General features: G+C 41.7%; 1 protein-coding gene across 2 annotated transcripts in view; it reads right to left on the bottom strand.

The window, feature by feature from the left end:
• CRIM1 (cysteine rich transmembrane BMP regulator 1) overlaps positions 1-22125 on the bottom strand; it is a gene marked incomplete at both ends in the record, with an annotated part of 205607 nt that overhangs the window by 165960 nt on the left and 17522 nt on the right. For both annotated transcript variants that reach the window (XM_080711934.1, XM_080711935.1), the window contains one exon: positions 868-1041. In XM_080711934.1, the coding sequence (XP_080568060.1) occupies positions 868-1041 (174 nt within the window). The remainder of the gene's footprint in view (positions 1-867; positions 1042-22125) is intronic.

Genomic DNA, 22125 nt, shown 5'->3' with positions numbered 1-22125 from the left:
TGTGCTTGACTTTCCTTAGACCACACAAATCCATGGCATTCTAAACTATATTACCAATCTTTCCATCTTAGAATAATACCATTTTAGAGATAAAGGCAGGTTTAAGAATGTCTCACCTGCACTCTTTCTCTCTTCTCCTTCTACCTTGTCCTCCAAGAGGAAACTGGGGCTCAGAGGGAGCTCAATGCTGACCAGGGGCAGGGCTTCCCCATTGCTAATTTTAGTTGTAAGCCACAGCACCAAACTCTACTTAGGATTACTGTGGCTATGGACCATATTTTCAAGTTTTAAATCTGTCTAGATTGCATGTGTGAATATATGTTATGGTCCATGTTAGTATACTCTTGTTACTTTCATGTAATTCTTTTCCAGAAGTGAAGTGCCTCCAGATCCATACGCACGGATGAGTTCTGCGCCTAGCAAAATCAACTATGCCTTCAATCCTCAACATATAACTTTCTCTTCTCTTCTAATGAATTCCTCCTTTATGCCAGATGAGCTCCCTTTCTAGTTAGCAGACTCTCCTCTCAGAGCATCATCCTATGGTCAATCAAGCACAAAGGACCTGGTGACAACAGATGCTGATCTCAAGCACACCACTCATGAAATCATCCATTATGCAAGGGTGACCTACTCCAGCTGGCACAGCTACCTGCTCACAGGACCACAGCATCACCATTCCCCACTTTCAGGAAACACACACCTAACACACCAGCACTCAGTATACTTCAGGCATCTCCTTGGAGATTCTAAAAGCTACCAAGCTCTGCAAGCTCATGTCTGTCTTTTTGAACTCAAATACTATCACTGCTCAATTACACAACGCTAAGGCTTGCAAGTGAGTTGTTAACAAAAGTTAATACTTACCTTCAATCCTCTTTAAAGCGGAAAGGCACATATCCTTTCTTGGAAACTCAAAGGGATTGTTGCAGGTTCGAATGGTGTCACATTCACATTTCCCATTGATTATATTGCAGCCAGAGATAAGGTTTTCATTGCACGGTTCAAAGCCAAGCAGCTGGTCATCATCCCAGTTCTCATCTGTAAAACAATTACGCAGATAATATTTGCTTGCTGCTTCACTCAAAGGTCTGTTTGAAAGCAAAAATACACAGGCTGTCGAGATCAATGTCCAATTTGACACCTCAATTTGTCAATGCCAATTTCGATTTGCTAAAATTGTACAAGTGAGTGAAACCCGATCTCCTCCTAGTAACTAGGACTAAAATACAGCCATGTATGTAAATATTAAACAGCTACACATAGAAATGTTTGTGATCAAAACCCATTCCCTTCTATGCTACGGAAACAATTGAGATTCCTGTAAAATTTCTCAATTTTAAAAAGTTTCCTATGTTTTCCACATTCTATAAAATTACAAAAGTCCCATTTGTCAATTATAAAATTATCTAATAAGCTACTTATTAGACACCAATTTTAAATTTAAAAGTTCTTCAGCTCAAGTCAGATAAAGAACATAAAAAATTAGACACTACAAGTCCAGAATATGATTCAGTGGAGGATATCCACTCTGATACACTTAGGGACAGATTACTAGTGTCCAACACTGCCCACAAGCAAAGCCAGGAGTGACCTCAACGAGAAGGGCTACAGCCTACTGAGAGGCTAAGACCATCACATTCTGAAGCTGAAACCAATATATGCGCTGACTATGGAATGGAGTAGATGCTAATAAATAGATTTTAAAATAATATTTCCTGGGGACTTAGCTCAGAAAAGCACAACAAACATGACAAAACCACAGGTAGGCTCGATTCTTAGTAATATTCCTGCTAGCTTCTACAGGAAGCCGGACGACTTCTCTGTGGACTTCTGGGACATTACAGGGGTTTCCCCCTCCCCTCTTAACATTATCTTTATAGGATACTTTATCACACCTGAACTGGGGACTGACGGCTGAATAGTAAACATGCTTCTGATAACCATATCTGGAGAGAATTTTAAGAAGTGCTTGAGTTTAAGAAACCTTAAGCCTACTGTACACACTACAGCAGGAATAAATGCCATCCTAAGGATGTGTTTTAGGGCTGGGGATACAGCTCAGGAGTAGAGCACTTGCTCAGCATGTGATGTCCAAGGCCCTGAGTTCAAATTCCCAGCACCACCAAAAGAAAAATTTTCACAGAAGATGGTGTAAACAAACAGTTATGATCTTTACAGGGCTAATGTTTACTTCCGCTGTCATCACTCAGTGAGACAAAACCCCCACTAAAGCAATTCTATTGCCAAGGAATCTTTTAGAAGAGCAGAGCATTATTTACAATATACTGAGCTGAGTATCAGGGTTACTCTTTGAGAAGATAGAAGAGAAAAATCTCCTGTGTTCTAATTTAAGATGAGGCTCACATGATCAAAGCCTTAGCTCTCAGTTAAATGATTATCCTTTGGTTGCAAAGTTTAAACAGATACACAAGTGATCTATAACGTGTTTTCCTACTTAGTCTATATCTGGTCCTCGGAAATAATACTCAACACACACACACACACACACACACACACACAAGAAGGCACATCCCTTATCTTAAAGACAACAGAGAAATGACCAAAGTATGCTGAAAGGAAAAGCAGAAAACATAGTAAACAATTCAACATAGAAAAGGAGCCGTCTTCAGTTTTAAGGGTATCACGGAATGGTGCAGTCTGTGTGTTTAATTGACATGCTATTAGTATCACCATCATGATACAGTTAAGTAAAATTTCCCATGAAGAATTTTTTGTGGAAATTATATATGCAAATCAAAACCAGTTCAACCCTAGGAATTTCAAAATTTGTAAAAAAAAATGCAAGTAATATTTGAATCACTGGAAGACCATATTTCTTATTCCTTCCCTTCATATTCCTGAGAGAAAACCCCTATTACTGTTCTTGTAAGTACATGCAGTACAGTACCACCAAATTGAGTTGGTTCTCCTGCAGAAATTTTCCTACAATAAACACCTTTCCCTCCACTCTAACTGAAGATCCCCCTGAAGACATCACCCTCCTGAGCTACCATGTTCTCTAACCTGTCTCCCTTCCACTGTTTTCTCATCCCACCTTATTGCCTACACTATCACCAGAATCATCATCTTCAAAAAACAAGGCTGCTCAGTGTTTTTCTTTCACCAAGAAGAGAAATCCAAACTTCTGTTGAATGTAAGGTTCTTCGTGATATGGCTTGTACCTATTTCTACAGACTCCTCTCTCACCGGGCCCTCCCACATCCTAATGCTCTAAGCACACTGAGCTTCTCACTATAAATCCTTTAAAAACTGCCCCCATGCTTTGCTCGTGAGGTATCATCTGTCCAGAACACCTTCCTTCCCTTCTTCTCATAACTCCTATTCATCCTTCAAGACCTAGTCAAATGTTAGCTTTTAGAGAAGTCTTCTCCAACTGTCCCAAAAGAATGAGCTGCTCTATCTTTCAGCCTCCTGCAAACATCTGAACAGACTTCTTGCTCCCTCGCTCCCTAAAGACAGATCTTTTACCTCACTTTGAATGCCATTAGCTTCAAATCTTATTGCAGTATGTGTGCATGTGTGTGTATGGTATGGTCAATGCAATAGCTTGTTTTTTAAGTGATTATTAAAATGTGTTTATACATAAAACATCACAAAGAAAAGTGAATTTCAAGATACTATAAAAAAAACTTAAACAATGCAAATGCTACCTTAAAAGCTTGTAATTAAAGCACTCTGTGAGATGCATGTCTTAAAGAAATGCTTGGACACACTGGTGCATTTCTCTGTCGGTATCATCTGCCATTAGTCTCTTTTCCAGTTCACCTCTAGGACTGCAGCCTCGTGTCACCTGGCTGGCATCAACAGTCCTTCCAAGAAGCCCATCTCAGAGCCAAACTGTCTTTACTGCTTTTCCTTGCTTCCCTCCAGAAAGACCATCTCCCTGGAATAGTCTGTGGAATCGGAACTAAACGACAACTCCCTGGAGGATCTCCCTGGCCCCAAACCGTTCGCTTCTTTCTCAGCAGCAACTTCCTGGCAGCAACACAGGCTGCACCTGAAGATGCCCAGGTGAGGCTGACTCGGATACATCACAGCCACATCGGTCGGGAAGCATCTCTGACTCAAGACAATACGTTTTAAATGCTTTTCTTTGTTGAACCTTTCAGTTCTCTTCCCTCCTAATTAACACTTGGTTTTTCTTCCTGGTAAGTAGTTTTCTTAGCAGTGACCATTTTAAAGAATCAAATACAATATGCTTCTGAGATAAACGCTTTCATTGTTTTCTTACAGAATATTATACTTTAAAACATTTTAACAGAAAATCAACAAGGATTGAAAGCCAAAATATAATGAAATTTGATTAACAATCAAATCTAAGCCCAATTTAGGTTGAGCATCCCTTATGGAAAATGCTTGGGATTAGAAGTGTTTCAAATTTAGAAACCTTTTGGATTTTGGAATACTTGAATAGGCTTTGTGTTATGTTAGTATTCAGAAAATTCCAGATTGGGAACATCTTGGATGAGGGACGCTCACCTTGTAGTGCTAGACAGTACTTAGCAAGTTTTCTGTTTTCAAATTTCTATACCGGAAAGGATCGAAGTTCTGATTATCTGACATACTTCCTGAGTTCTCCTTACTGTTCAAGGAAAGAGGTAAAAACAGAGGTACTGCCCTTGAATTTATTGCAAGGGGTGTGTATGTGTGTGTGTCAACACATAACAAGATGTAATCTCTTAGACTGAAAAATCAAGACAACTGAGGTACCTCTGCTAATGTATGTTAAAGTTTGTAGCTTTTGCAAGATAACAAATCAGGGTATTGTTATTTGCTCTAAATATAAAAATGAGAAAAGTCTAATCATTTCATTTATGAATTCATACATGTTCTAATATGTCCAACTGTGTGTACTACAGTGAAGTCAGGCATACCGAACTGCTAACCCAACGTCTTCATCAGACGTTCAAAGGCTAATAAGGAAACACAAGGTCTTGGTCAGAAGGACCACGGCACCTCAGCATGCAGCATCATTACTTTCCGCCTCCTTCCCATTCCATCCCACAAAACGCTGCTAATATAATCAAGGCTGCCATTTAATATGATTAATAACTTACTGCTGTCAATCACAGGCATCCTCAAGGGCAACTAATTTTTACTTGATTATTTATTATTGACCACAGACAGAGTGGTGAACACAAGGACTCTCGAGCGCCGTTTGGTGCCAGAGCCTCTATTCAGACTAAGACACAAACTGCTTAACTCACCACTGTTTTTACACCACAGGTACCAAGTTGACACAGAAAAATAAAAAAGCTATTGAAGTTTTAATATTGCGATAGAAATAGTTTGATCTCTGCACCACCTGAAAAGATTTTGGGTTTTCGTAGGGTTCTGCCACCATACTCTGAGAAGGGCTGTTCTAAAGAGCATGACCAAACATGTCCTGCTAGTATACTCCAGCAGCAGCAGCGCAGGGCCCAGGTCTGAGAAACAGCAAAGGACACAAGGCACCTTTCCTCTTAACAATTACCACTGAACCATAAAAATGCCCGCTCCTTAACACGACTAAGCTAATACACGATGGTAAATGGAAAAATGGCAATAGTACATAAAACAAAAGTTTTATTCGTTCATACATGGGCTTAACCAGAATATTAATGCTATGGAAAAAATCAGAAGCAGGGTTTCTCATAGTTAAAAAAAAAAATCACAGCAATAAATGAAGACATGAGGCTGATAATCTAATTCAAATGCCTTTAGTATGAAAAAATGACCACTTTAGTGGCTGGAATTTTCACGACATTAAACTACCTGGGTAGGTTGCAAGAAGAAATGAAAAAAGTAGAAACATTTATTTTAAAAAAAAACATTTATTTAAAAAAATAAAAAGAGGATGACAACTCCTAAATCTTGTTGAATTCTTATGAAACCAATCCTTAATAAAAGTGTCTTCAAGGCCCCAGGAAGCAGAACGAGGTCTGAGGTGTGTACGGCTGCAGAGGATGGGCGCCTGGGGATCCAGGTGTGCAAGGCGGCAGTGGCTTACCTGTGTCAGTATTTTTATCTGGGTTCTTATATTTATCCTCCATGTGCATAGTTTCATTGGTTTTGAGTTATTCCTCACTGTTTTTCTCAACAGCTCTCTTATTTTTAGCAAAATCAACGCATTTGTAGAACATGAGTATTTTTCTTGTTTAAGAGCAAATATTTGGCGGCAAAGCAAAAACACTACACTTTTAACAGCTACATTCAGTCTTGCCCTGGACTTAAGTCTTTCTGTTCCACAAAGTACTTTTCAGTATTCTTGGTGATGCATAAAATTCCTTCCTTCTACAACTGACATAAATTTTTTTAATGCAAAGGCTAGGAATAAAGAAGTGTCCATCCTGCGAGTAGAAAAGGGGGCTACTGAGAAGGCTCCAGCCGTGGACACACTAGCCTGGCTGGTCCTGGATCCGTCTGCTCAAGTCTGAATTACCACTCACAGGGAAGAAAACGTTTCCACTACGGTTGCACTTGCTGGACAGGGGAAGGCACGGTCATTTGAAATTTCTGCCTTCGTCCAGGTGAAAGGCATTTGTACACCCACACCCTTACGTTTTCCACCTTGTGCCCGCTTAGGTTAACAGAGTTTACTCCAAACCAAGAGATAGCCGTACTCCATTATGAAGCAATCCACTTACCAGAAATATGCTAGAGCAGATAATAAAAAGCAAGAAACAAATTCATGGTCCACACTCAGACGCTCACAGTAATGGAATTCTGTTGGCAGAAGAGAGGCTTCTGGGAATATATATCAAATTAATTCTTCAGCTGTTCACATATCCCTGTGGCTATGGTAAGATGCAAATAACTAATACTGGTATCTCTTTCCATGCCAGCCTAGAAACTCCAGCGTAATGTAAAATTGCTGCTCTTAACTCCCCCAGCTCCCAGCTGGCTGTTATCAGGCATTCAGTTGTGCTCCAGGAGGAAGCTAATGCAGTGAGCTTTCGCCTGCTCTCTTGGCTTCGGGCTTAAGGCCGATGTTCTGAAAGCTGGTGCTTCCCCTTCCTTCTCTTTCTTGTGCTCTAATCAGCACCAAACAGAAAGGGCAAATTTATGGTTATCAGTAGAAGTGACTTATGTTACAAAATTTGTTTACAAGCATTTCCACCAAGGGACACCATGTTAGGTAGATGAAACCCACATACCAAAGTGGACAAAGCCAGAGTCTCAAAAAAAAAAAAAAATAGAAATCTAAAATATGCACAGAAATATTTGTTGGACTTAGATGTACGCAAATTCTAAACATGCAACAAACATCAAGAACATCCATTTTTATTATGTCCCAGTGAGGAATTCATTGACAAACAAGCAGTACCCCGATCCAGGTTACAACAAAACACTAATGATAAGCACATGCTCCATCCTTCCTCTGCATCAGACACTTAACAATAAAACTAACAGGAGGACCAGGCAGGAACTACAGAATGCAAATTCACTCATTCCTTGTTCCTTTCAATTGCGTATTACTCACTCAGGTACTGGCCTCTATTATGCATTAAAAGTCAAGGCCTCCAGAGGCTAGGAAAGAGGAATCTACAATACAACGTTTCACCACTCTAACCCAAATCATAAATGTTCCTAGGACTCCAGAAACAGAAAAAGGTTAATGGTAGGATAATTTCCCAACAGCAGGAAGCTAGTGGGGACTGTGGGAGGGGGGGGAGTTTAAAAGATAAGCTTGTCTCTGGAAGCAAGGATTTCATGAAACCAGAAAAGGAGTGGAGAGACAGAGGCTACAGAACATACTATTCTGCTTAAATTAGGATCTTAAACTGTGTGTGGACAGACAACCCAGCGGCGGGATGTGTGACAGAGAGGGTCGCAGCCAGGAGATCACAACCTTGAGTCTGACACTGCTTTATAGGCTGCCCCTGAAAAGGCATCAGCTCTCTAAAGCTACAATGCTTTCATCCTAAAAGGAGTTGGAATGGATAATTCATGAGGCCCCTCAAGTTTGATTCTGGCATCTTTGCTGAAATTGAGCAATGCTAACAATTTGTTAGGGACAGCACCAGAGAATCATGTATCTGTGATGGTCATACTTTAAATTTAAAATAGTTTCCTATTATCAGACCAGTTTGAGATTTTGAAAACAGTCACTATGCACAAATAAGGAAAGTCAAGGGTGTTTTTAACATAACTTTCACTTATAATGACCTTTCAAGCACCTTCATTCTTAGAAGATTCACAAGCTGAGGTCTCAAAATATCTCCAGATTTAATAAAATATATTTGGCCATGAATTGGCAACCACTGAAATACTGTAACTATACACTTATCTTGACTGCTGTATATATTTGTAAACTTCTATAATAAAATGTTTTTAATGAGATACGTTTATAGGAAAATTCACCAAATAAGTTAAAAATGAAGAACAAGAAAAGCACCATATGTCAACACTGATGGGACCCAATTGAGGCCATGTTTAAGGGGGAATTTCACAGTACACAAGAAAAGTAAGGAAAAGAATTTACTAGGCATCAGCTAAAGAAACAAGGATAGAAATAATAGAGAATAAGTGCAACAGAGGTGATTAAAATTAAAAAATGGTTCTTTAAGAAGATTAAGTAGTTTCATAAATAGCTTGTGATTAACAGCCCCACAGAGCATGCTAACTCACCCAAGTTATTTTGATATATAAATACGCTTTTTCAAATACTTTATCAGGAAGTTACTCAAAGTTAGTCATTAAGTGGCTACATTTCTCAATTTTTCAAAGGTAACCAAGGGAGGTATTTGAACACTCATTTAAGCTTTGTTGTTTTTTTTGTTTGTTTGTTTTGTTTTTCCCTGGCTAAAATTATTCTGGCTACATTTTGTGGCTTAGAACTTAGATCACTTACATTTCCTTAGCTTTGACTGTGGATTCCATGTTTGGTTTTTTGTTTTTGGTACTAGGAATTGACCCCAGGGGATTCTACCTCTGAGCTACATCCCTAGCCCTTTTATTTTAAAACAGGATCTTGCTAATTTGCTAAGGCTGGCCCTGAACCTGTTACCTTCCTGTTTCAGCCTCCCCAGTACTGGGATTACAGGCATGTACCACCGTACCTGGCCAGGATCCCAAAACTTTTAAAGGAAAACCTCAGGTCTTCTCTTCTTTGGCCCATGTCCATCCAATGCTAGCCTGGCCTCCTACGCAGACATATGCCACTGTTGACCAATGCAGCCAGCTATCTCTGAGTTTGAATGTCCATTAACACATGTAACTCAGGGTTTACCCAGCCTCGAAGAATATCAGTTATCAAATGGACTACTGCTTAAAATTTAACAGATCTTGGCTGAGGGAAAAATTACTTGGAAAAGCCATCTAGTTGTCTTCTATCATGTCTTCATGATGCTCTACAAGTCACCCTTAGCTGCCCCTTATACACCTGAGTCCCTCAATCTGATCCTCCTACTGAGGTGCTTCAGTGTAAACAACATCCAGGGAGGCACACTGAGAACAGACTCCCCGAAATCCTCAACAAAGTTGCAAAGTAATGGTCTACAAAATAAAGACCAACATCTGGTCACTCGAGACCTTGGCCGGGAACACAAAGCCTATGTAGACCTGTCCCCAGCCCGTGTCTTCCACACCATGTGTCCCCCTCCTCCGGCCAGGCTTAATGACCCGTGCCTTAGATGGCCGGCGTTGTTGCATGACTCCACAGCTTTGCACAGGCTGCTCTGCCTAAAAGCTGCTGCTTTTCATCTTCTTTGGAAACTCTTGTCGTTAATGTTGAGTGGACTGAATTATGTATTATTTCCACTGTAGGATTTCTATTACATATCTATTCGATTTCCCCACACACACACTTATCAGAATATAATGAAACTGCTTATCTAATTTTCTATACTAGAAATGGGATTCTTTGACTGTATGGCTATCATTTTACTGTTCATCACTGAGCTATCATAGGGCTCGGTAAATAGTAGATTAGCCAAATAAACCTCAGTGGAAGGAACGAACAGAGACAGGGAGAAACACAAGAGGACTTGAGTTTAAACAAAGCAAGATAATAAGTCTTTTTTGTTTGTTTGTTTGGTGGTACCTTTCTACCTCCGGTCTATACTCCCAGACCCATTTTTATATTTTTATTTGAAAACAGGGTCTCTTAAACCAGCGAGGCTGGTTTCGGACCTGTGCGATCCTCCTGTCTCCACCTCCCAAGCACAGGGATTACAAGCATGCACCACCACACCCGGCTGCAATGTAAGTCTTTAAAGACCAAATGTTTTCTGGAAAGTGTAAGGGGAATAATGTTGATTACTTAAAAATAACTGAGAAGCATCTTCAGATCTAACTTTTCCTACTTGTAAACTATTAATAGGAACCCTCAGCACTGTATTAACCAGCACTTCCACATATCAGTATTTATGACATGCTGAAGGAGTGAATGAATACAATATGCTTCAACCATGTTAAACAAATAACGACCTAAGTAAGAAACTCTTATCTCCCTTTCTGCCACTTCTCTGCATCGTGTGCCACTCCTGTGTATCACAACATTAGATAACATGATACGAGTTAATGCTTCTTGCCAGAAAGGAACTTGAGGACATGAATAATGCACAGCACCATTTTATAAATATTAATGCATGTTCTAACCTAGAAATCTGTTAGTCAAATAACCAAGAGCAAAACAGACTAGGTACTGGAATTGCACTCATCCTAAAGTTTGACCCAGTACAATGAACAAAAAAATGTGACTAGAACTTCAAACAAGAGCCACAAAATGAATGTGGTACTCTAAAAAGAAGCACTTTTGAAGGGCACAACTTTCTCGTCATAGTAGCTCAACAGTTAGCAAAGATTAATGATGCATATTTCACCCTTGAGACAAATCTGATGAGCGCAAACACTTACTGAGCACCTATTATGTACCAGAGAGTGGAGTAAGTGCTTCCCAGTGGGATAACTAGTTTAGCTAAGGAGAGAAGGTGAGCAGAGTAGGGCTGAATTCCAAAAAGGATCGTCAGGCAGGCAATGAGAGGAATTCAAGAAACAGAAAAGTGATATGGTCAGAGCTGGGCAAAATTCCAAGTTCAAGTGAATCCAGAAGACCTGGGCATCAGGACAAAGAGGGCGGTGTCTTTCACTCTGGTGAGTCCATCTCTGGGGAGTACGGCTCTGAGGCCCACTGCTGGTGGCCCTTAACCACAGGACAGGCAGGCAGACCTCACAGCCAAGACAAATGGAGCTGCAGGTGCACCTTGGGAACCGTCAAAAGAACAGAACACCCAACGGCATAAACATGACCTCAACTCTTCTATCCTCCAGGAAACAAGGGTTTCTTTGTTAAGGCAAACAATAGCTTCATATAGAGAAAGACTCCTGAGGAGCAAATAATGATTTTTAAAAGGTGTAATGGTTTGTAAGTAGCATGAAGGAATCTTTTCAGGACAGTAACTTAGTGAAATCAGTTAGCAATTGTTTTGTAAAGAATGTTTTTACAAATCAACCTGGGCACTGTGGTGAACTTTACCTTAATAATTTATCTAAATTCTAAAGAATAAACCAAGTGGAAGATAATCAGTGAAAGAGTGATATTCCAACAACTGCATTCTTAACTGATCCTTACCACCGGCTCTAGTACCACTTCTACAAAGAAATATCTTTCCTAAAATCCCAACCCTTTGGAGCTGAGAGTAGAGCAACATGTGCAAGGCTCTGGGTCCAATCCTGGCACTGCAGAACAACAAAACTAAACCTTTGATTTAGAGAGAGAGAGAAAGAGAGAGAGAGAGAGAGAGAGAGAGAGAGAGAGAGAGAGAAGTAATTTTATCTCTGATCTCATTTATGCCAATATACTGCTGAAATCTGAAATCTCATGCTATGGGAGGGAGGGAGACAGGATTAAGTTTATCTTTGTTTGACCTCACGTATGCCTATACACTCTAAGAATCTTATGCTATCTGGTCCTGAAGAGTCACAATTTGCCAGTAACACTATTTTGAGCACAGCATACAATTTCCTACTGTTATCCATTTTCATCCTAAGCAAAAGTTTGATCCATATTCCCAAATCTTTATTCTTAAAACACTGTTAAGCTGCACTTGGCTATCACCTGTTTATGTGGTCAATAATGCTCAATGAGAACCAGAGAGACAAGTAGGGATGGTTAAGAAACCTTAGCAATGCAGGACCTACCTGTCTGAGGCACTAAAACGCACTAAGTCCCTGAAATTCTCAAGAAAGCAGTAAATGTAGACTAAAGGACAATGAAAAGCAGGACTCTTGCCTTAGGCTATGTCAAGAAGTACATATTAATATCTCGGAAAGACTATGATTTACATAGCAGTGATTTATTCCCTGAAATACATATGAAGTAGACCATACAAATAAATATAGCAAATGTTTGAAAGACATATTTTCACATTTCTTACAAAACTGGAGTTTCCATTACGTAGTTCCCTAACCTCTAAACCCAACACTCACCCAACTCCAAGTCACTGGGTACTAAGTGCAGGGGTCTCAATGACGGTAGCAAATTCTTAGGTCTAAAAAAAAATCTGCGCTGGCTCCCTTCTGCCTATGGGTCAATCCAGCCTCTCACAGTGGTAACCGGGCCTGTGCCCAGCCCCAGCTGACCTCCAGTTACTTCCCACTGTTCAGCCAGTGCAGACTCAGGGCCTCCACATTTTGTCCCTTCCACTTGGAATACCTCCCTCAGGTGTGTGCACAGCTCATGTCCACCATTCCTTCAGATTTAGGACCAGCCTTAGCTTCGTGGAGAGCCTTTCCACAACCATTTTATTGACAACAAACCATCCATCACCGCAGCAGTCGCCTTCCGCTGCCCATTTTCCTCCCTAACACAGATCTCTGGGCATGCTGTATGCTTTGCTTACTAACGTGATTTATTTTTCTCTCTCTCTCTCTACCAAAAAGCTCCAGGTTGGTAGGGATTTTTGCCTGTGTTTTTCACTCCTGTATTTTCTGCAGCTAGAAGAGGACTCAGCACGCAGTAGGTCCTCCAGAAATATTTACCAAATCAATCAGCTCCCCGTATAACGGTGCATTTTCGTTTCCATATGCCTTTGCCGATTCCATTTCCTCTGTTTAGGGATGGTTTTTCTCCTCTTGCCCACCTAGAAAGCTGCTGCTGTCCCATCCAGTTCAAATGTCTTTTCTACTCGATTTTCTCTCACTTCCAGCATACCCGCCACAGTCCTTCACTTATTCCAAGACAGGCCTAGCAGCTGTTTGTTTAGGGCTGGATTCTGAGTTTCTTGGGGCCAAAGATCCCCACTCCATGCTGAGCTGGAATACATGCCACAGGGAGGGCCCCAGTACCCACCTCTGAATGAAGCAGGGATCGGTGAGGAGTAGATGATTACTGTAGGAGTAACATTATCTATTAAGAATACATTTTTTTTTTTTTTTGGTGGTACTGGGGTTCCTGGAAGCCTTTCTACCTCGGGCTACACTCCCAGACCTATTTTATATTTTTTTATTTGGAAACAGGGTCTCCTAAGCCAGCACGCATGGCTGGCTTCGAACCTGCACGATCCTCCTGTCTCCGCCTCCCAAGCACGGGGATTACAGGCGTGTGCCACCATGCCTGACCTTATTAAGAATACATTAAAAGAGGAGAAACACCTGCAAAATCCTTCTGTATATATTTAAGGCTCAGGTTTTAACTTCTTTACTCCTTACACATTCATGTTTAATATCTTCTCAGAATGTTTGAGATGCAAAATAAAGTTGAAGCTGGGTGTGGTGGTGCACATTTGTAATCCCAATACTTGGGAGACTTGAGACATGATTGCAGGTTCAAAGACAGTCTCAGCAAATAATGAGAGTCTCATTAACCTGGTAAGACCCTGTTTCAAAAAATAAAATAGGGCTGGGAGTAGAGTTCAGAGGTAGAATACCCCTGGGTTCAATCCCCAGTGTCACGAAATAAGCAAACAAACTTGATAATACTTTAGGCCTTCCTTGTGGGACTAGAAAAGAGGTAGCTTTCGGGTATTTTAAAACATGCATCATCAAATAAAGAAATTTATACATTTCTACATTTCAGATTAAAGGCAGTGGGGGGCATACTTGGTTTGTAGGCCCAATTAATAAACCTAATAACCAAGACATTTCTACTTAGCATCAGGACCACTACTCCCCAGGGCTTCATCTAAGGTCTTGGGAGAACAGAGAATAGTTCCTGGGATTGTACCCTGACTTCAGATACAATGTGGCATGACCACATAGCACTAAGTACCATTTGAAGACAACCCTGAGCTTTGGAATAATTCATTTTCTCAGCACAGAGACTCTAGCTGCAGAGGAAGCCTGGCCCCTGTAGGCATGGCAGCAGTTAAGATGTCTGTCCTCTTACACAAGTATTTCAGAAACACCTAGCCTATAGCTTCTATTCCTTTCCCAAATGCATAGGATTTAAAGTACATCTAACAAAAAGCTGGATTGCCATCCTGGCAAACCTTGCACACAATCTGGCAGCAGTATGACCTCCTCATGGTTCCAGAAGAGTTTGCATGGGGCAGGTCCAAGCTCTCACTGTGCACCTTCTACAAGGGGCTTCCACTGGGAAGAGGTGAAGGACACAGGTTCCCTGTCCTGGAGGGGAAGGAGCAGGTTTGGTGGAACTATCATCACCCAAGGCTTGTCCTAAACTGACCCAGTGTGGTCCAGGGGGTCCCTCCATGACAAGTAAGAAACAGAGAGGGACAGGTAAGAACCAACTGGCCTTCCAAGGACAGCATCCATTCTCTTCACCAAACCAATACTCTGTCTGTCAAGACCGAGCCTGATAAAGATCCTGGAGTCTCTGAATAGGGCCTGCTGTGCTCTAAAATGAAAACGGGGTGAAGCTTCTTTAGAATGGTCTTTTTCTACCTTCCATTTGGCTTCTAAAATGCGAAATGTGTCTATTTTGCACAGTCCCTGGACATTTCCTCCCTCCCTTCATCACCTACTCCAAATTCCTCTGCATCCTCCTTTGCACCTCCCTCCGCCCTCCAATCCCTTTCTCCCATCGTCCCCACTGCTGGGCAGCTCAACTGCCTGCACCCAGCACTGCCCACTGTGCCCAGCCATGCGTGGCCTGAGGAAACCTCCTGTTCTGCCATGGGGGAGCCTAAGGGCCTACTTGAGGGGTCACCCTGCCCAGCACTTCCGTTCCCTCCATCCCACCCTAAGGCCATAGGGCATACCTTCCCTTTCCCCAGTTTTTCCTGTTTCCCGGGCCAGGTCCATCCAGGACACTCAACTGCCAGGGGTCAGAGTGCCACATTCCAGTGGCTTCACACCACCAGGGGAGGGCTCCGATTCCTGCAGGGGGCAGGGGCGGGGCAGGCTGCCTGGAGAACAGTTCAGCAGAGGCTGACCTGGCCCACTGTGCTCTGCATTCTGGGACAAAGTCAAGGGGGCAGAGTTCCTTCCAGAGTGGGCAAGAGGAAGCTCTCCAGCCTGCTTGGGTGTGGAAGGAAGACGAGACCATCATGGCAGAGGTGGGGGAAATTCTTAAAATAATAAGAGAATGTGATCGATGTCAAAGGGTCTCTGTTCCTTCATCTGCAAAACAAGCAGGTTCACCTGGAGATACCTTTCTGAGGAACCTTCCAACTCCCTAATTCTCTGGTTCCTGGTGTAGGAGCAGTCCTATGACCTCAGTCATTTTCAAAGGCTGGCGTGTTTTTATTAACCAACAGAATGTCGCTTCGACTCATAAGCTATTCAAACTTCTTTAACGTCCCAAAGCAAAAGTCTCCTTTTGAAATATTGGATTGCTTTGCCCTCGCTTTCAGTGTCCCCAGGATTTTCCTGGTCCTTCTTTTATCTCTGTGTCCTTTGGGATTTAACTCCAAAATGTTTGGGCTCAAATCCACAGGAACTGGTCTCTAGAAGAGATGCCAGCTCCTGGCATGCAGGGCCCATAGCTTAGGAAATTAGGCTCCTCTGCGAGACATATCAAAGTAACCCTCTGGGGCTAATGCCTGCAGCATAAAGGGAACCAACAACCTTAACCCCACCTGGACTCACAGGACGCCTGGGAACACAGTCCAGGGCTGAATCCCTCAGTTCCACTCCACTGGACCCCAAGAGGGGGAAGGGGGAGAGGAATGAAGAGTTCAGAACAGCTGCAGATGAACAGGTGAATAAGCAAACTTCAGCGTGGTCCCAGAGCCACTCCCCCCCAGAGGCAAGTCCTCTGGCAGAGGATGACCGGGCACAGACTGTGGAATGATGGAATGGGACTTTGGGCAGGAAGGAGGGGAAAATGGTGCTGGTGGCATTGGGGAGACCACTTAGGGCTCTCACTCCTGTGTTCAAGTCATATCAAGCATCTGTTCACCAGGGTTTGCCTCTACGAAGGTAGGACATGGAGAAAACATCCCTGAGTGGTTGAAACCCATCAATTACACTTGAAATAAATGCCTATCTTTCCCCGCTTTTCAAAATCAATCATTGCTTTTAGTAAATCTCTATGAGCAAAGTTTGAGAGCAAAAACTAAGCTTGTGGGTAAAATAATGACTATAACCCTACCAAAAGATATCCTGAAATAGATTTATCTCATTCTAAGCAAATTGCTTTTATTATGTTTTTTAAATGTAGAATCCCTGACCAATTATCACCTCCTTCCTCTTAAGCAAGTATTCAACACGGAACACTTCTTTTGAGACTAAGACCCAAGTAACAGTGAGAGAATACACTGTGTGGAGTCATTAGATATCAACTAAAGTTTGAACCTTTCCCCTCCCCCATTTAGACCACCCTTCAAATGAAAATGGGTCAGTGTTCTGATCAGAAAAATCTACATATTCCTGCCAGGAGCTGTTCTCCAGGCAGGCAGACTGCACTCTTGCAGGGGCTGAAATACAAGTGCCTAATTTTTGCCCATGAGCAGAGTGTGGAAATACACCAGAAGCAATTAGATGGTACTTTCTGAATCTAACGCTTAACAAAAAATGTTTAACAAATACCCAGCGTGCATAAACCACAGTGTTTGATGCTGATGTACAAAGACACAATGACAACTAACCACTTGCTGTATGCTCAACACATACAAGAATGCATACCTGTGCTCTAATTATATGAATGAATTAACTCATTTCTTGTAACAACCCAAATGAGAAGATACTATTATTATTCCCATTTTGCGGATGGAACCCATGAACACAGGTTGAGTAGCCTGGCCAGGGTTATGCACCAGGCCAGGCCCCAGGCAAGTCGCTAGGACAGACTGTGACCTGACTTCATTGCTGAATGCCTACTGTCATCAATAAAACATGATTTTTCCCTAAGGAATTTGACATCTAGATTTTTCCTGAGGAAATCATTTTCTTTGGCCAGGTTTTCTTAAGACTGTATTAAGATTGCATCCCCAACACTTCCAGGCAAATGGAGACAAAGTGTGCGAGCTGTACGGGTGGGTGAAATGCCCCGAGGACATTCCCTTGGGACGAATCCACGCTTGGCCTAAGACAACAGGGCCAGCACTGGGAGAGAGACCAGTGCCCCTTTAAAGGCAGATGAGCGCCCGATGAAGAGGTGAGCTATGGTTGGCTGCTGACTGGTCAGTATCCCCAGACTCTTAACAGCAGAAAGCACCGGTGTGCGAGGTCGACAAAGGACAATTGTCACATGTGGACTTTCCTGAACCACACGAGTAGGAAAGAATTCAGACCCTGTGCGGGCAAAGCCAGTGACCGGTCCACGGAGAGACACGGCAGGGCTCCAGAAGTACCGCTCTGGCTGGTGCTGTCCATCCTGGAGATAGTGAGCACAGGCACACAGAGCCAAGAACTCCCTGGCCCTTCAAATGCCACCTGCCTGTAGTATTTACATAACTGCCTCTTCCCAAGAAGCTTGGTGTTCGTTATTTAAAAGAAAATTGACTCTGACTCAGCAGGTCAGGAAGCTGAGTATTTGAGGGCAAACACAGAAATGGAAGAGAATGGCTAAGGAGACACCGCGATGTCCACTGGAGGAAACCCAAACTGGAACAGCCCCTTAGAAGTGCCAACTCCAGGAGGTAAAATCGTGAAGCAGCCATAAACAAATCTGTCCATTAAAAAAAACCAACCAGTGTTTACCCCTGGCCAGAACCTCCAACCTCCTTCAAACTATATTTATGCCTTCTCCAACAGTCTCATAGCCCAATGGCCAGAAATAAACTCCGGCTCTAAAAAAAAACCAAACTCCTCCTCCCGCTCATCCAAGCCCGCCAAGCTCCAGGACTCTGAGTAAGGAATGGCAGCCCAGACACTGTATTAACACTCAACTCCTGTTTAAACATTCACCTCCACAAGCAGCTCACCCTGCTCACAGAGCTCGTGCTACCCACACCACAGAGTTGGCTCTCTTCAGGGGTTAAAAGTGGATGAGCGCATTACTGAGACACCTTTGTAAAGAAAACACTTGCAGGTTTTGTTGAAAATAAGAATCAACTGATCACCCAGGCATGGTGACACATGGTTGTAATCCCAGCATTTGGGAGGCTGAGACAGGAAGATCGTGATTCATGGACAGCTTCAGCTATTTCTTAGTGAGGCCCTTTGCAGCTCAGTGAAATCCTGTTTCAAAATAAAGAATTAAAAAAAAAAAAAAAAAACTAGGGCTGGAGATATAGCTCAGAGGTAGAATGCCCCTGGGTTCCATTCCCAGGACTGAAAAAAAAAAAAAAATCCATTGATTAAAGATTAACTATATATGATATTGGAGAAAATCTATTAGTAGATTCCTACCTTTAAGTTTTAGAACCCTTCTACCTCCGGGCTACACTCCCAGACCTACTTTATATTTTATTTGGAAACAGGGTCTCTTAAGCCAGAGAGGCTGGCTCTGAACCTGCACGATCCTCCTGTCTCTGCCTCCCAAGGATTACAAGGGTGTGCCACCACGCCCGGCCCCACCTTTAAGTGTTATAAACTGATTATAACAGCAGCTACAGACCTCACATTGGGCCATAGAGTAAGGATCCTTTTTCTCCTTTTTCACATCTTTTGCTTTAGCCCCTTTTAGCCACACCTTCTTACTCATTCTGGAAACATAATTTCAGCACACATATTTTGATAGTGGTGGTGGGTAGTGGGTGTCAAACATTTGTTCATTATTGTTGAAAATATCTACCAAACTTTGTGCTTTAATATTTTTAATTTTACATACTAATTTTAGTTATTATCTTGTAACTAAAATGCCAGAAATGTCCAAGGTGAAGCTGTTAGATGTTATTTCAGCTTTAAATTACTTTTTCAATACAAAGTGTGCTGCTTTAATAAGTTGGTTAAAAAAATAAATCTGTTAAATGTTAGTTGTGAGCCCAGCATGGTGGCGCATGCTTGTAATCCCAGCGCTTGGGAGGAGGAGACATGAGGTTCGCATGGGTTCAAAACCAGCCTCAGCTACTTAGTAAGGTTCTCAGCAACTTAGTGAGACCCTGTTTCCAAATAAAGTATAAAAATACATCTGGGAGTATATCCTGGAGGTAAAAAAAACCCTGGGTTCCACCCTCAGGACCACACCAAAACAAAACAAAACAAAACAAAAAGAATAAATGCTGTGTACGAGCATCGCTAAGCTGTATTCTGTGGCTTAAAGTCTAAACAGTACAAAACCAAATAAGAAGCAGCCAAGTAAATTCAGTGTTTTATGAACTAAATACATTGACTGGTGTATTCTACATAAATAATATTTTCAAACACTTATAATTCAGAAATAGTAAATGTTAAAGAAGTAATCAAAATGTTTTCTTCCTTTTGATAAGCCAAAAGCACTTAAGATGTGTACACAATATATATCTGCAGCCTGATGACCACATTCTGTACACTGTGTGCAAAGAGCTCTGCATAAGAATATGTATGTTTTAAATAAAGACTGCAGAAATAAGTTTGAAATATTACAACAGATGGCATATACTCTAACATGAAGCCAATATCTGAATTTAAAAAACACCTTTATTAGATAAGTCAATAGTAATACAAAGGAAAAAAGTTTGTTTTCCTTATAGTATCCTAACAAAATCAATCCTAAAAAGGATCTAAATTTGTCCGCATTTGATAGGTGTCTTGCTGGATAACGTCTAGGCTTCCAGTTTTCATCTGTAAAATGGTAGAAATGGAAAACTGTTTTAAATCCTCAAAATATTCCATATATTTTTTCTGCATATACCATCTGTAGCAAGAACATATGGTATATGCAGAGTATTAAGGTTGCAAATTCATCCTGAAGTTAATATCCAGCTTCTATCTAGGTCCTAATCATATTCATTTTTTCACACTAAATAAACATTTGCAATCCTCTAATATGCTATCAAAATAAAAATAAGAAAGGAAAGTAAATAAAAATTCAATAGAACTGAAGTGTCTCTACCTAGTGGGCTATCTGCACAAATGCTACAAATCATTAGTTAACTTTTACAGAGCTTCGATGCTCTTAAAAGTTAATGCAATCCTAGTGGTACATGTATATAACACAAAACACTCAGTCTTGGATCAAAGGATCAGATACATAAGTAGTGAGTAGCCAATCATTTAACTGGGGAGATGCTACAACTTCAGATGTCTGCGTGGAGAGCCTAAGCACTCAGTAAAATAAAATTTCATTAAGAATTTTCTGTTACATTCACCTGGAATGACTCCCCCTTCCCTTGCTTTTTATATAATCCAGAAAGGAAAAAGAAAAAGGAAATGAAACAGTCAGTACATCTGATTATTTAGCTTAAATTATAATAGAGACCATGCACCTTTGATATAATGTTAACTGGAATGAAGCAGGATGCAAGATACATGTTTTTAAAGTATATATAGAAGAAAATAAAGGAATGCATACAAAAATATCAAACTGGATTTTATATCTGAAACAGAAGCATTTTGGATAACTATTTCCTTTCTTTCTTTTCCAAACTGTCTAATAAAGTTATGCCGCCTTTATAGTTGGCCTTTTTAAAAAGATAGCAATGGACCCACTATTTGGCCCCAGCACAGAATTGAAGGAAATAAGATGTTCAAAAAAACAAACTACAAAGAAGGAAATTACACAGCACCTTGCTGAATGGCCACTAAAGGAGGCTGGGTCTCTTTTTTTTTTTTTATAAAAGCAAAGGTTCCTTTCCATAAGCAACTGAGCTCCAAGAAGCTTTCAGTATGAGAAGTTCTAAGGCAATTCTGTATTCATTCTTTTTGATGGTTGACATTTCTGGACACTTGGCCTTGGCAGGACATCTGCAACTACAAATCTGATGAATACTGCAGTAACTGCGAAAGAGAGGACAGGGGAACAAGATACCCAAGCTGTGTGGGCTTGGAGACAATCTACATGTGTTTAACGCTACACATGTAATTAACGATGGCCAGAGTTGGGCAGTGGGGCTTTCTACCTCTCGGCTATACTCCCAGACCTATTACTTTAATTGGAAACAGGGTCTCACTAAGTTGCTGAGAGCCTCACTAAGTAGTGAGTCTGGCTTCGAACCTGGGCGATCCTCCTGTCTCAGCCTCCCAAGCGCTGAGATTACAAGTGTGCATCACCACGCCCAGCTCAGATTTTTTCTATCACAGTAGAACCTAACAGCTCCAATGAAGGAAGAGGAGGACCTACTACCATCACAGAAGAATGGACAGACTGAGGCTCTCAGGGCCAAGATCCAACCCTGTGAGGAATCTTGGACATGTGTCAGTGTGTGCAGGCGCACACACGGATGCACGTACACATTATAGATCTGAACACACGCATAGTTGTCCACTGTAAGGACAAATTTTTCCACTGTAACAAAAGAGTGACAGAGAATGCCCCCCGTGTTTCCACACAAGGAGACCCAGGGACACCTTCCCACCGCCATTGGCTCTTCTCTGAGGCTCCATCGGGAGTCATTGATGACTTCAGGCGAGCCCCTCAAAAAAAACCCATCTGTTGGCTTTCTATCCCAACATGACCTTTTCTCCCCAAGTATCATCTCTGAATCTAACTGCAGGCACATAAAGCAACTGGGCTCCTCCAAATATCTATGAGAGGTTCTTTTCAGGACACAGGCAACTTAGCTATGAGCGTGGCTGAGAATGGTCCTTGCTGGTCGTACTTCACACCCACTTCTCTCCTTCCAGGAACTCGAGTTTTCAGTTACAAGGACTGTTTACCTTGGCTTACAGTCTGACGGGCACGCCCTCCTTCAA

Source organism: Muscardinus avellanarius, assembly GCF_963383645.1.
Source record: "Muscardinus avellanarius genome assembly, chromosome: 15".
NCBI classification, from domain to species: domain Eukaryota; kingdom Metazoa; phylum Chordata; class Mammalia; order Rodentia; family Gliridae; genus Muscardinus; species Muscardinus avellanarius.
Note: the sequence above shows the minus strand (reverse complement) of the source record. Positions and strands in the feature narration are given on the sequence as shown.